The sequence below is a fragment of the Scophthalmus maximus genome, chromosome 6 (assembly GCF_022379125.1).
Source record: "Scophthalmus maximus strain ysfricsl-2021 chromosome 6, ASM2237912v1, whole genome shotgun sequence".
Taxonomy (NCBI): domain Eukaryota; kingdom Metazoa; phylum Chordata; class Actinopteri; order Pleuronectiformes; family Scophthalmidae; genus Scophthalmus; species Scophthalmus maximus.
This window is the reverse complement of record NC_061520.1, coordinates 26,670,324-26,690,495: the sequence shown is the minus strand read 5'-3', so window position 1 is coordinate 26,690,495 and position 20,172 is coordinate 26,670,324. Positions and strand designations below refer to the sequence as shown.

General features: G+C 40.3%; 1 protein-coding gene across 2 annotated transcripts in view; it reads left to right on the top strand.

Moving 5' to 3' along the window:
• Positions 1–1,092: 1,092 nt before the first annotated feature.
• The window catches only part of phf2 (PHD finger protein 2), a 32,449-nt gene continuing 13,369 nt past the window's right edge, over positions 1,093–20,172 (top strand). For both annotated transcript variants that reach the window (XM_035631654.2, XM_035631653.2), the window contains exons 1-9: positions 1,093–1,519; positions 14,332–14,417; positions 14,634–14,748; positions 15,122–15,282; positions 16,387–16,528; positions 16,656–16,842; positions 17,081–17,243; positions 18,061–18,148; positions 18,492–18,598. In XM_035631654.2, coding sequence (XP_035487547.1) covers positions 1,422–1,519; positions 14,332–14,417; positions 14,634–14,748; positions 15,122–15,282; positions 16,387–16,528; positions 16,656–16,842; positions 17,081–17,243; positions 18,061–18,148; positions 18,492–18,598 — 1,147 coding nt within the window. In that variant the 5' untranslated portion in view covers positions 1,093–1,421. The remainder of the gene's footprint in view (positions 1,520–14,331; positions 14,418–14,633; positions 14,749–15,121; positions 15,283–16,386; positions 16,529–16,655; positions 16,843–17,080; positions 17,244–18,060; positions 18,149–18,491; positions 18,599–20,172) is intronic.

The following is a 20,172-nucleotide window of genomic DNA, read 5'->3' as shown; positions in this document are numbered from 1 at the left end:
TAGTTGAAAAATAACACAGCCTTAAGACATTTTAGGATGAAAGGAAGAGACCATAAATTAATAGTTATTCATAATAGTATTCATAAAAAAGGGATAACATTGACCTGTCCTGCCTTTTTGAGACTGATCATCAGTCTTGTTTCTTTTAGATTTCTAAAATTAATAAATTGAAAAATCGGTCATTTTGTGTCTATGATATGCCTGTGCCTCTAATAATAAAGGCGGCCATTCAGAAGGAACTCTACAGATTCATGAAGCACTGTAGTGCTTATTCAAAACTAAAATATGTTTTTTTTTTGTTAATGTTACGTTAGTATCAGAATATGGTCAACATTTCAAATCCTTCATCATACTGCCACATTGAAGTGGAGAATAATCCCATTCATTAAAATGTATTTCATGTTTTTCTTTTCCTTTTTTTGTGTGTGGGGGGGGGGGGGGGGGGGGGGGGGGGGGCTGCCAACAATCAGTTACATCTGCTTATTTATTTTTAAAATTTGGTCTAAATTGCGCCTCGGAATCAGCCTGTAAAACCCCAGATGTATCATATACATTGTGTGTGATTGACACCCCAGCCCTATTAAGAAGGCCAAATATATGTATATAAAAAAATTACAAATTTATGATTTTATTTTTCATGTATGTATTTATTAATATGATTTAAATTGGTTGTGCGCTATTCAACGCGCTTATGGGGATTATGTAATAGCTGGGTGGTGATTGTGGTGGAAAAATAAATAGATAACGATATTTTCATTTTTAATTCCTCAACTGTAAATGCGCAGATGGAGTCTGATAAGGCTTTTATTTTGTCCGGCTGGGATGGTCGAGGCTGGTGCATTCAAATGTGCTGTGAAAAAAAAAGAAAAAAAGAAAAAAAATGCATCGAGAAAGCTGTAATCTTGATTGATCCCCGGACGTTCATTCATCTGATTTGAGCTCTGCCGATTAACCTGCTCCCTGACGTAACTTTCACATTTTTCCCCCAGTCATATATATATATTTATTTATTTATTTACACCCCCCCCCCCCCCCCCCCCCCCCCCCCCCCCCCCCCCCCCACCACCACCACCACCCCCCACCCGCCTGCTACGACGTCGACGCCACATTTTCCTCTGGCTCCTTACATGACCGCCTCGGTGCCGCGCGGTCACCAGGGGGCATGCACATAGTAGTAATAATAATAATAATGCATTTCAGGAAAGCTCGCTGCGACGAGGCTCCATCGTTCCCACCGCTCCGTACCGCACGCGAACACGGCCGCGGCGTGATGGAGACGTGCGTCTGAGCTTCATGTGTCCGGCGGGACTGCCCCTGGCTTTTTTTTTTTCTGGGGAAGATCATACTGGATCATATTGTTTGCAGGACGCCGTTCCTCCTGCAGCCCCCCGAGTCCATCCCGACGCAGCCGTGAACTGAACATGGCGACTGTACCAGTGTATTGCATCTGCAGATTACCTTACGACGTGACCCAGTTTATGATCGAGTGCGACGCCTGCAAGGACTGGTTCCACGGCAGGTAAGGGCCCACATTGTCCGCCGCGCCGCGTTGTGTGTGTGTGGGCTTGTTGGGGGTTTTTTTTCGGGCGCTTTGCATTTGTGGAAAACAAACAAAAATGGCGAGCTCTCGGCGCGCTGTTTGACAGCTTTGTGGCTCTCGGTCGCCCGTCTGCGTCTGAAGAGAGGCCGCTCGGAGAAGAAGAAGGCGGAGTTAAATGGAGCCGAGCAGGGCTGTGACATTATTTTTTCGCGAATAACACAAAGCAGATTGCCTTTATTCGAACATTGCCGTTGTTTGTAGAGTGTATTCGTTTGCACTTTGTGGGTTCCCAACGTCCCCCCGCCTCGCCTCGGGACTGAGCCGTCCCCGTCGTACCGAGGCAGGCGGACGGCGGCGGACGGTGGGGGGGGGGGAGCCTCGGGTTCGCTCGCCGTCTCCCCGTCTCCCCCGGTCCGCTTTCACAAGCGACACTCCGCTCGCGCTCGTGTGATAAAGGCGACCCACGTTTCGACTCCCGCTCTCCCGCGGGCTCTCGCCGGCCGCTCTGGCGGAGCGCGGCTGCAAAATCACGACCGGAGTCCGGCGCAGCCCCGGCGCAAGCCTCCCTGCCGGGGCGGCAGCTATGGCTGACAATAGCCCCGTACTGGACGTCTCCCAGCTCTGAGGCGGGTAAAGGGCAGACATGTCTTGACACTGGGCGAGCTGGTGTACCGGGACTCTGACCGGGGGGGGGGGGGGGGCTAGCTGTTTTGTTCCACGGTGCTCGAACGGCTCGCCACTTTCCCCGCCGCCGACTGACGCCGCAGCCAAAGCCCTGTTATCACCCTGTCACATTTCCCTCCTGCCGCTGCACTCGTCGTTACACAACTCGGTCCCCGCAATTGGCTTTCCTTTTTTTGGGGGGGGGCACGTTTCAAGCTGTTCGGCCGCACTCTGGGTGTCTTGAGGGGAACGGACCGCCTGCTAATCGCGTTCCGTCGGGCGAACCAGCCTTTCGGAGCGACGGACAGAATTTGCGCGCCCGAACGTTAACCCTTTAGCCCCCCCCCCCAGCCCCGCCCCTTCCTCCCAGCCCCGCCCCTTCCTCCCAGCGTGTACTGTGGCTCCGGCTCGCCAATGACCTCAGGTCTGTCATCGGCATGAGCCAAGCACCCGCCAGTTTATATGTTGAATCAGCAGAATCATTATATTTATAATATGTGCATCCATTTACATGTGGGGTGTCATATCACGAATGCATTAGAAAGTCGACTTTAGGCTGGTTGTCCTCTTGTTAAAGGTGAGAAATTGCATTATGCCAAACATAATGTGTGGTAAAAGCTGTATGTCCCGGTTCATAACTATAACCCAGTCATTCAGCCTCCTCCTCCTCCGCCGCAGGACCTCGGTTGACGGGTTGGGGTCAATGAAATCACACATCTCAAAACTACTTACAGGATCAGGTCATAGACTGCATGTGACTTCAGTGCATTATAACAGTTTATAGCAACAACAAAAAATACTAATTGTATGTACCTATTACAGTGTTTCCCCTAGGTTTACTGGTTCTGGGGGGGGGTTAGGGTTAGGGTTCACAAATGACCTTAAGTTTCATCCACAATCTTTCATACAGGAATGACGAATAAGGTGTATAGGGAAAGTGACCTGAAATGACTTCTGCTTGACATTATATGTGAAATACATGTATATATTTTTTATTAAAATCAATTTGACATTTCAGGGGGGGCGAGGGCTCACGTAGGGGGGGGGGGGGGCGCCCTCCCAATTCAATGGTAGGGGAAACACTGTGTTACATGGTCTGTGGTGCTTGTTCCCGAGACTCAGGTATGTGATGAGTAATACTTGTCGTATTGGTCGTCACCATAATTATGGCGCGTGTGGTATCTTCAGGTGATGGGGTCGAGCGGTGGCATGAGCAAGACGAAAAGTGGTGAAGCAGTAACCCCAGGGGAATGGCCTCGGCTCGGCCGTCCTCAGATATCTAAACAGCGCGTTTGTGATGAGGATGAGATACAGTGTATTTACCTTGGAGGCGGCAAAGGAGAGCAGTTTATTGTTTGCTGTTATCTGACATGTACACATTCACGTGGCAAGATGAGGTAATGACCGGTAATGAGAGCCCGACTGATTCATTGGTTGGCCTCTAAACTTGGCCTATAGGAGCCTTTCACAGACATATCAATATATCAGTGTTTATGTTTGTCAATATGCACCGATATGAAAACCTGTTTTACAGAATTAAAATTCTGAAAAGATGTGCATATATGTTTACATTTTATGTAAAACTTTTTTTTATCTTCTAATATATATGGTTATATTTTTGTTTGTATGGTTAAACTGTAAAATATCAAGCCTAAATTAGATTTCTTTATCATAAGGATTAATAATGACATTTCTGGAACAATTGCCAGTTATAGCATTTGAATATATATATATATTATATATATATCAGAATAAAAATACTCAATAGTAGGTGTGGTGTGGAAATATGAGCACACTAGTTGTAACAAGATGTAATAACAGTAGTCACAGCTCAGGTATGTGGTAGTCTTGTTAATTCAACACCAGGATATATGCTGATTTGCTGTCACAGGGCTAGATAAGAAGACTGGGGTCGGTTTCTAAGGGCATCCAGTACAGAGATGGGTTTGAGAGGCGTTCATCTCAGCTTTACAAAGATCCGCAGCAGCTCAGCTCCATCAAAACTGGGGGAAAAACAACAACCGCAACAGTGTTCAGAGGAGGTTCTTTTAAGATGCTGTATGCATGTATTGTGCCCAGATGTTGTTGATCAGGAAATAGTTCAAATGCTAACTGCTCCTAAAACCACAGTGGGTTGGTTTTACTGTAAATTTCTGTTGTATCCCATGTTGAATGAACAAAGCCAAATGTTCTCATGATTCAGTTTTGGAATGTTTGGATTTCTTAAACTGCATTATTTTGGATATCAATATTGTTTTAAATTAATGTGTTAAATGTGAAAGAGGTTACTCGTAAGGACAAACCCAGAGGGTTATTGTCCAACTCTGCAGCTTCACTGAGGTTTTCTTTACTTTTTCTTTTTACGATTTTATGGCCCAAGTTTACTGCAGAGTTCAGTCTCACCACTCTCAGCGATCCTTTTTACAAAAGCAGTAAAGAGCTGTTTTTAGCAGACACACTGATGTGCCCACTCAGTGCAGTTAGCATCAAATCTTTTGTAGCTCAAGAGCCAGATATTCTAATCAGGAGTTAGTGGAGACAAAACCATAGCTAAAGAAGAGTGAATACTGGACTTGCTGGAAGGGCCAAACTGATAAATTGAGCAACTGATATTATCAGCCAATATTAGCTTAGAAAATAGATATATCAATAAGGGCATGTGTGTCAGCTCCTAAGCAACAAAAACTGCTGTGCAGAGATGCAGGAAACAAGTAACTTGTGTCTCTGTAAAATAGTGACAAAGTTTAAGTAAAATGTACCATTCTTGCAGTTGGTCATCAATATCCTACCAAATTATCATCATTTTTGAAAAATCTATATAAGTTTCAGTTTGTGTCTATAGTCCAATAGGATGCAGAGATACGTCAAAAATGCATTTTTGGAGTCAAGCAACCAGAGGAAATGTACATATAGTACAGTACCAATAAACTCAACGACACATCATATTCAATTCACATTCTAGTATCCATCAGTGGCAAAAAGCTCTAAACACTGGAATAGTAATTGAAAATTCACAGTGCTACACTATTTGTTCTCATCAGGCCTCAACATAGTCTGTAGTTAACGTTAATCTGTCATTACCATATACAATATTTTACAGTCTTCTTTCACATTGTATGACAATTAGTCCACCATGACGCCAGTATAGCTTCTGTTTTTGGACAGGTAATATCACCATTTAGCCTCGGTTGAGTTATCCAACCAAGTTGCTCCTGATCCAACACCCTCATGGTTAATACAAAATAGAGAAAAACATCTGCTGTTTCTAGATTGACCTGCAGGAACGCATGCCTCTAATATCAACATGTTATTTACACTACACAATAAAACAAGGTACACCCTTTTCAGCTATTACAATACAATGTTAAATGATTTAGAAATGTGCCATCATGCAATGTACGACCTCAATGCAACAAAAGTGAGTACACCTGTGATGTCCAGCTATTGCAAATTGGATAAACAGGGTTATTAAAAAAAAAATATATATATATATATATATATATATATATATATATATATATATATATATATATATATATATATATAATATTTGCATATAGAGCAGACAAGTGAGATCCATTCACAAGTGGTCACTGGAGACGCTTTTAGGACGCATTCTAATGCCAGGTGAGAACTGACGTACTTAGAGCTGTCTACTTGTGATCCGATCGCCCAGAATGGATGTTAACAACAGGTCTGAACAGTGCCAAAAAAACAGATTGAGAGACTTTATAGAGATGAAGAGGCTATCATCAGTGGGCTACAGGACTTACAAGCAATGTTTTAGATGAACAGATAGAGCCATACTATCAATAACAGAAGGCACAGTGGCTGTCCTTGACAAATGACACTATACACACATTTCACTATTATTGCAACCTTGGATTGAAAAACAGACTGAAAAGTGCTTCAAACTTGGCAGATTATCTGTGCGCTGACATGTGAGGTATAGATTTTGGGTACAGGGGGAGGACACTTACAGACAGCACTTTGAGTGGAAATATTTGAAATCTAGGGAAATACTTGCCTGATGCATTGACGCATTAGCCAGTTAGCATTGAGATCCTCCCTACGTCACTGTCGTCAGACTTCCCGTCCTATCAGAAATGGAGGATAACTGTTGCTGTTTGTGGGCACCCCGACAAGAGTTGCTGTTTGTATCGTGACTGGGTGAAGGAGAGGGCTAGAAAGTGATTTAGCACAACCGGCTTGTGTGGCTTTCCCAACGGCATATTTTAGTTATTCATGCGAATGATGCAAATATGCACAAATGTTCCAGGCCAATGTCAGTTACTCGTGTGACCAAACTTGCGCAAATAATGCGTCAGTTGCGAATTTTGGCGCCACGCCGTTCGTCCCACTCGCGTCACCAGACGAGTGATGAAAAATTCGCAACTAGTCGCGTTCTTGCAGGACTTTGCATATAATCTACTGGCGCGAATAATTCACTTCACCTCTGGTGTGAACGCCCCATTAGTTCTTAATGTGAAAAAGAAAGTCGATCATGGATTTATACAGAAAGGACATCTGTAGTCCAGGTTTTGTAAGCAGGTCTTCTGGCCGACTTTGTGCTCAGCCAACGGGCCATAGCAGGGCTGGGTCTCTACTGAAGGTCCCTCCACGCTGATCTGCACTAATTCTCATCACTGTTCTCTGCCACAATGGGCAGAGAACTGTTGTTGTAGTGAATAATTGATTTAATGCTTTGTGTTCGTTGCTGGCCAACTAGCCGACTAACTGACAAAGCTCATAGGTGTTCATAATTTGTGTCTACAGTGCCCTTTTCTATGAAAAGTGAATCACATGCCTTTTTTTTTGGACTGACAAGAATGATGAAGATGTGGTGTTAATGGAGGGTGAACCATTCTGGATGTTTTTAAGATCCACTTGGAGAAAGAGTGAGCGACTGCAGTGCAGAGCGCTGCACACAGCTATGCAATACAGAAACAGCGCAAACCTTCTTAAAGATATTTTATGTTATAATGAGAAGGAGACCACCAAAGTCAGTGTAATTAATTGGAAACACTACACACAACTTCAAGCAGAAGAGCAAGGACGAAATCTAAAATTAAAGATCTCAGGAAGAGCTATACAGATTTAGAGCCGAAACACTTTTTTTGGTAAAATATTCGGTTTAATCCGTCACACCTGTGTTGTCACGGGTTTTACACCGGGTGGGAACATTTCCACACTGGCATCCCTAGTTCATGTGCTATGGAATAAATTATAGTTGCAATTGTCTATTTTTAGTTGCGAATGCTAGTAAAATGGTAGCGCGGTTGAGCCCTGTAGAGCAGCAAAAACTCTCCAGCAAAGAGTAGCTGAAAAGAATAATCTGTGAAGAATGACAGAACATCTCTGCACAGATCCAGGAGAATCTAACCTGTCATCAAAATAAAGATGGACATACAAATGAAAATAAAACAAATCATTCAAATGGAATCTCCCTAATGATGGGTGTACGGCCTTGCGGTTGTTGTTTTTTTCATTTCAGTCATAGATAAGTTCAAATATTTCTGTTTTTCAAACAAATTGGCTTCATTCTTCTTGGGCTTTGGCAAAAAAAAACATGAACTGAAATAGATGGACGGTATTTGTATTTGTGAATCAGTTAAATGATACAGCAGTGTACTCAGTTTTGTTGTGTTCTGTAAATTACAGCAGTCTGCTCATGAAGACCTGCAGTTTTAGTCTGGCGTAACCTGTTATTCCCTTCTTTTGTGAAATTCTTCTTCTTATCATCTATCTAACATATTCAAAAGAAAACTGTTGGTCCCAGCCACTGGTCAAAATAAAAACTGGACGGAGGACAAGTGATAGATGTATACAATTTTTTACCCAAATTTAATGTCCCTAAATTGACGGTTCCTATGGACCCCAAAGTTGCCAGTTGTTTTACTAGACAACTGGCTAGACAGAAACTTAACGAAAGCCATCATATCATTTATGATGGTTTTCCAAATCCCCATACTTTTCCAAAGTATTTTTAGGTATTTGGCATATTTTTAATTCATTGGATAGTTGATAGTATTGATGCAGCAAGGCAATGACACAATTTAAAGAGAAGGGGAATAACTGGTAACTAAGACATAGAATAATTTTATATATATATATATATATATATATATATATATATATATATATATATATATATATAATTCCTGGCTGATATATCAGTCCAGGAATTCTAACAGTTAAAGTTTGCCTTGGGTTCAAGCTATGAGTAGTTAACTGTGTATTCACCATGTGTGCCATGTAGAAAAGTTGCAAGTTTTAATTTGTGACATTATTGCTTTTCCGTTAAGTTATAGGAATTGTGAAAGAGACTTGTTTTTAAATGTCAAACATAAAGCAGCAAAAGCAGAGATGTCCAGACTTTTATTCATTCATTCATTCATCGTCTACCGCTTTATCCATTTAAGGGTCGCGGGGGGCGCTGGAGCCAATCCCAGCTAACATTGGGCGAGAGGCCCAATGTTAGACTTTTAGTACTTAGAAAATGGATCCTGCTCCAATACTGTTGCGCATAAAAAAAGTGCCAAAATTCAGACTATTGTCAATCAGAGGAGTTGTGTCTGTGTTGAGACTGGCTGATGATTTATGCAGTAATAGGGCAGCATGTCATGATTGGTACTGATAATTGATGGGACAAGCGTAATTTAACCCTTAAATGCACAAGGGGAATTTTCAAACACTCCCACCTATCTTGGGTCGTAAGTGACCTGACAGAAAAAAACAAATGCACAAAATTCTTTTGTTTTTAAAATGTTCTACTTATTTAGATGTCAGAAACATATGTCATTATTATGTCTCTGTATAGCCTGAGATATTTCATGTTTTATATTTACGATTGAATATTTGATGAGGTGGTTCTGTTTCTGGACAAATTAAAGACTTTTAGGGCATCCATTAGTTTTGGAAGTTGTGGCACCTCTTTCCCTTTTCCAACTGTGGCCAATGTTTTTATGGGAACGATTTTGAGATCTTCTGGTTGGAAATTTGGCTTGGAAAGCTACCTGCTTATTTAGATCAGCAGGTTAAATACAGTTGAGGTGATTATATGAGATTCCCTCAAGATTTTTGATTTCTCTTTGGACTGCTTATTAGATGTGTGCTATGTACTGTGAATGAATGCATTTCTCAACATCAGGTGCATCGGGTTACATCTTCATTTTAATCTGCAGAGCTGCTGTCATTTAAACCTTCCCGTATCAGGAAAATGCTGCTCTGCACAGTCTAGGTTCTGTGCCAGAATGTTTCTGTGACATCATTGTGTCTGTATTTATTCATAATAACTGGAAGAACAGTGTCACCACCAGTTCTATCTAGAAATTACAACATTATCCTTTTTTTTTTTAAAGATTATTTTTTGGGGCTTTATCCGCCTTTAATTTGACAGGACACCTAGGTGAGATAGGGGAGAGAGAGGGGGGAAGACATGCAGGAAATCGTCACAGGGTGGAGTCAAACCCTGGACCTCTGCGTCGAGGCATAAACCTCAAAGTATATGTGTACCTGCTCTATCCACTGAGCCACCCCGGCCACAACATTACCCATTTTTAATAAATGAATAAATATATATGTTCATGTTCCTTGCACTTTTGCACACCCCAGGTCAGTAGCAACCATAAGCAATACTTCTAGAGAAAATATTAGAAAATCAAGTTCTTATTATGATTTTTAAATTTTTTAACCCCAGCATATTATTAGTATTAGTAAGTATTTAAGGAATTCCAGGCAGTTGAAGGCTTAAATAAAAAATTTGATTTATTTGAAATGTATTAATTTGTATTAAATATGAATTAGACAGAATGGGGCCAGGTTAACAATCCAAGTCTTCAGCCATACCAGAAAAAAAAGACCTATTACTGCAAATAATCATGTGAATAGTCATGTGTCACATCAATACCTCTATTTTCCAGCAACAATAGTCTGAATTTTGGCACTTGCCCTGCACCATACAAAACTGCCAGATCCTACAATCCCCATAATGCATCTCCCTAGTGCTTCATCAGACCCTCTGACAAATATAAGGAGGTCGTACTTGGCGCTCAAGTTGGCCTGCATGCTCAACCAATTGAAGAAGGTCAACTTTGGCTACTTTTGGCTACTTTGGCTCTGATACAGCCGCTGTCACTACTCTCTGCACTTTAGCAATGTCGTGTCCATGTTTGTTTGTTCAGCTTCATAATAATGCTGCTTATAGTTCCCTGCACTCTTTTGGTTAAGGTCAAGGCTCTGTGAATTAAACATGCTTTAAGGCATTTCAATCACTTATTTTTTTATTTTAACTTCATAAAACTTCAGGAAACTATTTTATTTATTTGTTTTGGAGTTTTTTTGTTCAACTCCACGATAATGCTTCTGATAGCTCCCTGCACTTAGTGTGTAAAGGTCATGTTGAAAGGTTCTGTGAATTAAACATATGCTTTAAGTCATAGCAATAAAGTTTTGTGTTAGAGCTGTGTAAAGAGTGTGTTATTCTAAATTAAAAAAAAAACCTTTTGAATCTTTTTTTTTCTGCTGATAAATATCGGTTTCAAATATTGGTCATCGATCTCTTAGCCCGGAAAAGGCCATATCTGTCGACCCCTAGCCAAAACCCCTGAGTTGTAGCGTCATTTGCTAGTACGTCTCTTAAGGTGTCGGGGAGTGATGTTTACAAACTGAACACAGTGTTGTGTGGTGCGGTCCGCACCGTTTTTTTCAATTTGCAGAGCCATGACACATAGAACCGACAGTGTGAGGAAATATTCGTTGATTTTTACATTAAGTGTATTAGATTAAAATCGAAAGCATAACCAGACCAGTCTGGTTAATCTATAACAGATATCCAGAGACAAACAACAGTGAACCGTTTGGGTATGTAGATGTATTATTACAAAGCGATCATATATGACATTGTCACGTCCAGTGGCTGGACTGCGGTCCCCCAAACCCATCCCTTCATCTTCTTGCAGAAACATTGTGATTGGACACCAAACAGCCAATCAGGATTGACCTTCTCCAATTGGTTGATTTTTTTGTCACAAATATAAGGCTGTGCCAGGTTGAGCGAGCGTGAAGGCAAACTTGAGCGAGCAGAGTGTAGAGGTTGTGAGGAAGAAAGAGACAATGTAAGCAAGTGTGCTGTATGGTATGTAAATATGGATAATGATAAACATGCAAATACACTTATTGATCATAAATTTGGGTTTTTTTGTTTGCCAAAAACTATTATTTTTTGCTTGCATATAATTTCTCTTCAAAATACGATTGTGTGCACGCCAAATATATTGTCTTGTGCTCCGTTTCTCAAGTCGCTCGCTCAGGAAAGAGACAAACATAATGTTACACTGGAATCAGTGTTACCAACGCTAGCAGGGATCAGTGTGAACAGTTTTTTTTTTAACAAAGAACATTTTTTGCATTCTTAGCTATAACAGTTTTATCTTAAATTATGCCAGAACAATGACTATACATAAAGATGGAGACATGAAAGCTCAAAACACCCCAATCTCCCCCTGGTGGCAGGGTGCAGTGTAGGTACAAGCCAATTTTTTTTCTTTTTTTAAATATGGTTTCGGCAATTTTAGATAGTTTTTTCACACTACTGTGTATTCAAGGGTTAATGTTTCTGATAAGTTGTTTTTTTCTTAGTCATTTGATTAAAGACGTCATGATTGACAGCTGAGATTTACTCTCTCTATATAAAGTATATTTACTACAAATAAATATTAGTAGTTTAATTAGTAGTCTAATTTAAATTAGACCAATTACCAGTAATTACTCCAGTAATTGGTCGAGCTAGTGTATCAGCAGGGCTCCATTTCACGTTCAATACTGTGTAGAACTCCAGTCTGGCTCCGACTGACCAGCGCTAATATTATTATTTTGGCAGTGAGAGGTGGAGACGTGTCGTCTATCTTCAGTGCGCCAGAAACACTCCTACTACATGAAAATATAATTTTATATTTGAAATTTACACTACTGTTTGAACAAAGAATTATTGAGAATATAATTTTGTAATCCATAAAAAAACAAACATTTAATTGCATTCAGCTGTTGATGTCTTGTAGTCCAGTGAGAGGCATTCCTAAAATGTCCATCCACTGTTTCACATTGTCAATAAAACAAAAACATGAGTTTTCTGGAATGGACATAAAAAAAATTATTGACAAGTAATGTGAAGAAGGATTTTTGATTCAACACCATAATTCATGAATAATGGTCACGTTTTGTACAGGTTTCTACCACATTACAGTAATGTTAGTTTGATCACACAAGACGTACCACGTCACACAAGACGTACCATGAAAAAGCAGAACATCAAATTGAGAACGTGATTTAGAACATATGGCTTGCATTAAATTAATTTAAACAAATTCAGATCGTATGATTATTGTGCCATTCTTTGTCGAAGAGCTGTCATTTCTCTTGCACCCGCCCCCCCCCCCCCAACAGGATTGTAAAAGGTTGAAGTCAGTTTCCGAACTGTTCAAGGACAACAGTGCACTGTTGCTCATTCGGTGGTGACAGAGTTCAGATGTGGTTTAGACTTGGCCCAGGTTTTAAAAATAAATCCTGATTCTTGAAATAAGTTGTGAAATAGAGGAGCGTAGAGTAGAGAGTAGAGGAGGTAAAGTTGAGGTAATCTGATCGCATGGCGTTCTAGCTTGTCAGCAGTGTCGAGCTGCACCAGAGCTTCACTGTAGTCAAGGTGACACGTTTATATAAATCTCAAAGTGAAGTGGACACACTGACTGAATAAACTTCATTCTTGGATAAGTGTCACCTGTGTTTGCTTGGCACATTTATTACGGAGTTTAGGAGTTCTCCTCCAAGCCACCGAGTTAAGGATGTCACCAACAGGCATTTCCGTTGTGTCCACACACCCACCTAATCCGCTGGCTGCAGTGAAGGCGAGCAGGCCGTGTAGTGAAGCTGTGGAGTTCCCAGGGGAAGAGAAAAAACATCCTGGGAAACTCCCAGCTCAGTGAGGTTTGGGAGCAGCGACTCCAAATGGGAGGAATTTGCTGTCACACACAGACACAGACAAATCATCATGTTGATGTTATTACAACTTAAACCCACAATTAACTTAACTTGCCTTGTATCACAGTCATCATTTAATACTTTCTCCTCACTCTAGGGCATCTAGTCTGAGTTTGTTTCCCTCATGCAACTGACATTTTTATGTGACTTCTTTTGTATCGTTGATTACAAAAGTCACAAAAGTGTCATTAGAAATAAACAGCAGGGTTTTTTGTATTATTATTTCTCATTTCACACGTAAACTGTCAAATGTAGAAACTATTATTGTTTGAAAGGCAAACTGGCTCATGATAATTCATCCATCATAGCAGGCACAGTGCTGAAATATTAGAAAGCTTACACGTATACAGCAGCGTAGTAGATTGATATTTATTGCCCACTGTCCTCTACTGTATGTGAGAGTCTGTCAACATTTCTCTATGGACCAGGAATCATTGTAAAGGACCATTCAGTGTTTTTTTTTATATATTTCATGTTACGTTCTAATACAATAACTGCTCACCTTCCAGACATCTTCAGATTTCTGTCCATGTCACCACAGCACACTAACAATGAATATTTTATTCATTTGAAAGAGCCATAAGACTATTTATGGGTTGCTGTTTGGTGACAAAATCAACTACTGTCGTGACAATCAGTAATCAATTATTATTATACTATCATTTTTTGGTCATCTGTCAACGGTTTCTCAATTATGAGGATTTGTTTTTCTTGTTTTTTATATCATTTTAAACTGAATGTCAGAGCTTTGGATGCAATTTGAAGACTTCACCTTTGACCCCGGGAAGTTGGGTTGGGAATTTTTTGACATTTGATTGACCAAACTGATAAATTAACTGATATTTAACTGATAAATCAAGAAAATAATTTCTTTATTAATTGATGAATAAACTAATTGTTAGTTCCACTGCTGCCAAGGAAATATGATGTCACAAACAGTAATTCTGAAACTTGACCAAGTTTCAAGATTCTGTCTGTCAATTTTTACTGTTATGCTATAGTGATGCAGAGGGAAAACAAAGAAGACATCATACTGGAAAATGGGTCCTTTAAAGTCACATTCCCAAAATGAATTTTTTCATTTCTTGTTTCAGCTGTGTTGGTGTGGATGAAGATGACGCTCCAGATATTGACATATATCACTGTCCAAACTGCGAGAAGGCCCATGGCAAATCCACATGTGAGTAGCAACCGTCCTGGGGAGTTGCACTGACTGTCGCTAACTCATAAGTTATTTCCCTTAGCAAAGAAACAGTCCTGCTCGTGTTACCATTTGACTCTTTGACTTTCAGTTTTATATGAAACTATTTACCCGAGTCATTTCTATCAGTGTGGCACTGTGTTGTAATAGTTTCTTTGTTTTTTTAATGTTTTGTTTTATTTTTCTGCTCTTCAGTGAAAAAGAAAAAGAACTGGAGCAAACATGACACGGGACAAAGCACAGACATCAAGGCTGTTCAGAACGGCAGTCAGGTTTTCATCAAGGAGCTCCGCAGTAGGACATTTCCAAGGTAAAGACATTTTAGACGCAGTCAATTTTTTGTTCGCCTCATCATCGTCAAGTGTCACCACCACGTAATAACGTGAGATAACGTGACAATTCAATCTTCTGTATAATTGAAATAATCAAACTCTCTCTAACTAGGATCACATTTTATAAATTCTTTTACAATAAAATGAAAGGATTCCTCACTTTACTAATAAGTCCAATAGGGGGCACTGTCTTACAACCTTTCAAATATCTGCTCTCAGATAGTTTCACCTATCAGTGGCACAGTCATCAGAACTCTTTTCATGTCTTTATTTCTGGACAAGCCAGTTTAATCCAAACACACAATCTTCCACAATGCTCTGTGTCTCACGCTGGTTGTGTTGCGTTTGCAGTGCTGAGGATGTGGTGGTGAAACTGAGCGGCGGTCAGCTGACCATGGATTACCTGGAGGAGAACGGCTTCAACGAGCCCATCCTCGTTCAGAAGAAGGACGGCCTGGGCTTGTCCATGCCCGCTCCCACCTTCTACATAAGTGACGTGGAGAACTACGTTGGTAAGGAGCTCACTGTGCATCTCATACTGTACCGTCTCTTACTACCACCAGTACTACCACAAATACTTCTAGAGCTGCTACTACAGCTTCTGTACTACTGCACCTATTATAGTACTTGTACAACTACTCTCACTACAAGTGGTACTACTGTCCTAACTAGTTACTACAGTGTAAGGCTGTGACATCACTGCTAGTTACCAGTTATTGCTGTCACTGCTACTACTCTAATAATTCAGTAATAGTAATTCAGACCAACTGCAGTGTCGTACAACTTGTGACGACAACTGCTTCCAATGCTAAAAATACTACTACTTTGAAAGACAGTTCTATTTTTCTAATACTAATACTGCTTCTATAATTACTACCAGTGCACCTATTCTACACCTACTTTTAATAGCTACTAAATAATAACAAAAAACTATAATTACTATCGATGATACGACAACAGTACACTATAGTACAACAGTATTAGATGCAGTAGTAATAGTACCCCTGTATTACTTAAATAACATGTACTACTTTTACTACCACTCCAGCAGTGGTTGAAACGTAACATTTGCCGAAGTAAGTCTACTTCGTTGTAAGTGGTACTTTATTTAAGTATTTCTACTTAATGCCAATTCATACTTTACCTCTACACAATATGTCAGAGGGAAACATTCTACTTGTCACCACACATTGGTTTAACAGTTATAGTCACTATTCACTTATCAAATTTAGATTGTATATAAAAAAAACGTGCTACACAGTTACAGGTGCTTGAACCACCTCACAGTTCAAATTAATGGTTATGCAATTACATAATGAAAAATGATATGACAAAATTGTGTTTTAGTTTTGAACCTGCATTTCATTTTCATTCTTACCTACAAGAATCACAAGCCAAGCGTACCATTTCTGTTCCAATAGGGGGCGCCTCTGTTCTTTACTGCCCCTGTCGTCTGGTGCTCAGCGATGAGATCACTTGTTAACATCACCAGTCCACTGCAACAGAAATATTTTCTTTAACACTTTCCTGTCTTAAGAAAATGTTAGGCCCGTAGGTGTTTAGTTTTTCCTCAGCTCGTCTCATCATGTCTTCTGTGTCCCCCGTTATCGCCTCAGGGCCCGACGTCGGCGTGGACGTCGTTGACGTTACCAAACAGACGGACAGCAAGATGAAGCTCAAAGAGTTTGTCGACTTTTACTACAGCACAAACAGAAAAAAAGTGTTAAACGTCATCAACCTGGAGTTCTCGGACACAAGGTACACACTGTGTGTGTCTGTGTCTGTGTCTGGCGGTGAAGTTTCTAAAATGAGACTTAGCTTGTGAAGATGCCAAGGTCTGGAAACTTCCCCGGGCTGATTTCTTTTTTCTGTTTCTCTGGGCCAGGATGAACAGTATAGTGGAGAGTCCACAGATTGTGCGGCGGTTGTCCTGGGTAGAAAACTACTGGCCTGATGATGCTCTCCTCGGGAAGCCAAAAGTCACCAAATACTGTCTCATCTGTGTCAAAGACAGCTACACGGACTTCCACATCGAATGCGGCGGTGCCTCCGTGTGGTACCACATCCTCAAGGTCTGTCACACTTTAACCAGGATGTTGTAAAAAAAAGTGTGCATCGGACAGTCAGTGTCATCTGCCTCTAATATGATGAGAACACTGTTTACACTGCACTGATTTTCTTCTGTTCTGAGCCGATTCTGAGGACGTCAGGAGGAAAATGTGGAATACATTACATCTCTCACATGATTATGATGATGATTATGATGATGAGGATGATGCCAGAAAAATCTGATTGCGTTTGTGTTTGCAGGGGGAGAAGATCTTCTTCCTCATCAAGCCCACGTCTGCCAACCTTTCTCTGTATGAGCGCTGGAGCTCATCGTCCAATCACAGCGAAATGTTCTTCGCTGACCAAGTGGACAAGTGTTACAAATGCACTCTTAAGCAAGGCCAGACGCTGTTCATCCCATCAGGTCAGAGCCACAGTAACGGCTTAAGTGTGTGTGTGTGTGTGTGTGTGTGTGTGTGTGTGTGTTTGTGTGTGTCTTGTCTTTTAAACCATTGTCTTTGGTTTTCTAGAGTTAGTTTTTTTGGGGGGGGGGAATATTCATTTGAAGGCTTACTTGTTCATTTTCTAACATTTTGCGGACTAAATGAATAATGGATTAATTCATTTTCTTTCTTTCTATAAATGTACAAGAGAAGCACAAGAGAAATCAGCTTTTAATTTCTTATTCCCAACGATAAACAACAAAATGTAAATTAATTTGGATGACTGAAACTGAGGTGAGCGATATTGATCAAATCCTTTAGTACACCACCACAGTTTATATAATACTTTTTTATTCAAGATCAGTTGAGATATGGATACAGTTAATGTAAAACCCTTACAACAGTAAAGAAATACGTGACAAATCTTAAAACTTAAAAATATGAAATACAGGATTGCCATAAATAAGTGCTGCTCATTGATTTACATGAATGCCAACGCAGCCTAATAGACCCAGAGATATTAATAGGAGAGCTGCAGCAGTAATAATGGTGTAGAATCTCTGATGGTGGACAAATGGATATGGTAAATAATGGTTATCATTACACATGTTAAAGAAATCTTTGAAGGCGGATTGCAACGGAAAAAAACTCAATTGCAAAAAGTACTGTAATAATATTTGTCTTTCTTTCATTCAAAGTTTTTTAACATAGGTTATTATTGATAAATACTTAATAATATAGTTTAATCATTATAATTTCTGGTCGTTCTTCTTTGTTTGACATATGGTGTCTCCTTAGGTTGGATCAATGCAATACTGACCCCTGTCGACTGCCTGGCGTTCTCTGGACACTTTGTCCACAACTTGAGCGTGGAGATGCAGATGAGGTAGGCACGGCTATCTCATCATATCACACACAATTATCCTTTATGCTTCATTGTTGTCGTTGTGTTGGATAATTGTCTTGTTTTATTGTTGTTGTTGTTATTTTCATGTCTATGCCTCCTGCACACATCCATGTCCTCATTTGGGGGAATTTAGATTTTAAGACTTAAAGGCATCGGCTGATCTCACTCAGTAGTTTCCACTTAGTCCTCATTCAGGACTTTGTTTTTAGCTCCCAACCCTCCACATTTGGAAAAACCTTGTGAATTGCGCAGTTTGTTGCAATAAACCTGTTGTTAATACACGACAGTGTTAAGCTGAGCGATCTGGGTTGATTCTCCTCAGGGCGTATGAAATCGAGAAGCGGCTCAAAGTCAAAACTCTCAACCCCTTCCCCAACTTCGAGACGGCATGCTGGTATGTGGGACGACATCTCCTGGAGCGATTCAAAGGTGAACTCTTAAATCACTTTCTTGTATTTATAGACTCAACTTTTGCTCTAACGTGCGGTATTCCTGTGTAAACTTGCATCCCCACTCAACTGGCAATTTTTCCAGAAGAATGCATGAAAGCAGAGAAACAGACTGCCAGAAATGCCTTTCTCCAAGCCGCGCAGGCGTACGGCTGCAGGTCTGCCGCACAGATGAGGAGCTGGATGCTCGAATATTGTTTCAGTCATTAAATCGGTGAATCGTTGAGTTCACAGATGATTAGCTTCAAAAGATTTGGCCCAGCTAGAATCATTTGCTCCATTTTCAAGCCTGTGTTTAAACTCCCCTCAGCTGGCTTGGGCCAATTGTTTATGTTTCCACCATTTTCTATGAACGTGTGTGTGTGTGTGTGTGTGTGTGTGTGTGTGTGTGTGTGTGTGTGTGTGTGTGTGTGTGTGTGTGTGTGTGTGTGTGTGTGTGTGTGTGTGTGTGTGTGTGTGTGTGTGTGTGTGTGTGTGTGTGTGTGTGAGAAAGCCAGGTTGCAATTGTGTGTGGTGAAAACTATTTCTAAACGACAAGGCCTTGCCATTAATATACCATTATTCTTTTTAACTTCATGGTCAACATTTTCAGAGCAAGAAAGAGACTCGGTTCTGTGCTGCTGCTATTTTGTCTTCAATAATCTTCTGAATCATTTTCTGTTTTGGTCGTAAATCCACTTCCTAGGCTACTTAGATATTGAGACAAATGTTTTTTGACCATTTGATCAAAGAGGAAATAAACAATAAAATCCAGTTTGCATAATTTCACATAGTCAAGTCTTTAGTCTCAATCCAGACTTGGCAAGGGTTAAAACAAACAATAGATGCAGTGTTGGGGTATAACCAAGTATGTCACTTGAGTTTATTTCTGGTTTATTTAAAAGACCACATCAGTATCTTTGCAAAACTGGAACAATATTAGCTTATTGTACATGTATTGGTATCTCTACACATTAACTGTAAAATAAAAGAATAATAGTGCAGATGTTTGAGGTCATGACATAGTTTCTCCCACAGAGAAAACTGACAATTTGTTCAGTTAAAAATGCTTTAGTTTGGATGTACTGTTTTTTGTTTATGCAAAAACATTAGCATAAACTGAAAAACAAAATATATCTTAAATATGCAAGATGCTCTGAAACCAGATAAGATGTAGCAACTACACAATGCTGTTCATTTTTCAGTTTCTAAGGTTCAAGTACACAGGAAGCAGCACATAGACAACATTTTTTAACTTCTCCAGTCTTATGGACCACTCAAAGCGCAAACTCAACATTCACCCATTCACACACACACACACACACTCTGCTAATGTATTTACTGCACTTTTTGGCCATCAGAGGCAATTTAGGGTTAAGTGTCCTGCCCAAAGACAGATCAGCATGCGGAGTGGGGGAAGCAGGGATCAAACCTCGACCTTCCAGTATGAAGTCACAGCCGTTCAACAAATCAATACAGAGAGCAGTCAGGATGTGTTTTTCTCATACTTCAGGGAACAGTTGGTTTCCATTCATTGTTGTAGTGGAGTAAAAATATCTAATAGTGAACTGAAAC